The sequence below is a fragment of the Garra rufa genome, unplaced genomic scaffold, assembly GCF_049309525.1.
Source record: "Garra rufa unplaced genomic scaffold, GarRuf1.0 hap1_unplaced_839, whole genome shotgun sequence".
Classification (NCBI taxonomy): domain Eukaryota; kingdom Metazoa; phylum Chordata; class Actinopteri; order Cypriniformes; family Cyprinidae; genus Garra; species Garra rufa.
This window is the reverse complement of record NW_027395104.1, coordinates 8,072-9,032: the sequence shown is the minus strand read 5'-3', so window position 1 is coordinate 9,032 and position 961 is coordinate 8,072. Positions and strand designations below refer to the sequence as shown.

General features: G+C 39.1%; 1 protein-coding gene across 1 annotated transcript; it reads left to right on the top strand.

Moving 5' to 3' along the window:
- Positions 1 to 357: 357 nt before the first annotated feature.
- Positions 358 to 669, top strand: LOC141317370 (histone H4). Its single transcript, XM_073833098.1, has one exon. It carries the CDS (start codon positions 358 to 360, stop codon positions 667 to 669), a length of 312 nt encoding a protein of 103 aa, XP_073689199.1.
- The last annotated feature ends 292 nt before the right edge of the window (positions 670 to 961 follow it).

Here is a 961-nt window from a genome sequence, read left to right as displayed (position 1 = left end):
TAGTTATTTATACTAATATGTATGTATATTAATTTAACCAAAGTAAGTAACGTAAAAGTTAAAAGCTGGGCAAAGTTGATCAATATCAAAAATCTGTTCACAAATAGTTGCTGGGGGAATATTTTACTATTAATTCTTACGATTAACTTCTTATGAGGTAATTTCCAAATTATATGCCACACATCTGACTGATATTCCAGAAAGTTAGGAGGAATCGCTACACTTCCAGTCTGCTGACTCACATGTCCTTGCATAGCTCCGCCTTCGTATGCTTCAACTAGGTCCTGTAAGCGGTTGTAAATTTCCTCTTCCACGCTTTCAATGTTCAGTGTGCTGTTGTGAAAGTTTAACCTAACAATGTCTGGAAGAGGCAAAGGTGGTAAAGGTCTCGGAAAAGGAGGCGCTAAGCGTCACCGTAAAGTTTTGCGTGATAACATCCAGGGAATCACCAAACCTGCCATTCGTCGTCTCGCTCGTCGCGGCGGTGTCAAGCGTATCTCCGGTCTGATCTACGAGGAGACCCGCGGTGTCCTGAAAGTGTTTCTGGAGAACGTGATCCGCGATGCTGTTACCTACACTGAGCACGCTAAGAGAAAGACCGTCACCGCCATGGATGTCGTGTATGCTCTGAAACGACAGGGACGCACTCTGTACGGCTTTGGGGGTTAAACGTCTTCGTACAATCTATAAACCCAACGGTTCTTTTAAGAGCCACCCACACTTTCAAAAAGAGTATGTTTATTATTGTTATTGTAATCATGAGTTTATTTATTTCTTTGCGTAGTATAGTTTGTTTTAGCCTTAACAATTAACATTTTATGAGAAAGGAATAAATGATTGTCGCAAATGCCAAATTGTATCTTTACTTGCAAACCCATCATTTTGATTTTTCCAAACTAAAATTAATTTTAAAGCAATTTTTATTACCTGAAGTTAATTTTCAAGATGCCTTTTTAAATGC

Excerpts from the sequence above, each read along its gene's own strand:
- LOC141317370 (XM_073833098.1), top strand. The coding sequence starts at position 358 with ATGTCTGGAAGAGGCAAAGGTGGTAAAGGTCTCGGAAAAGGAGGCGCT.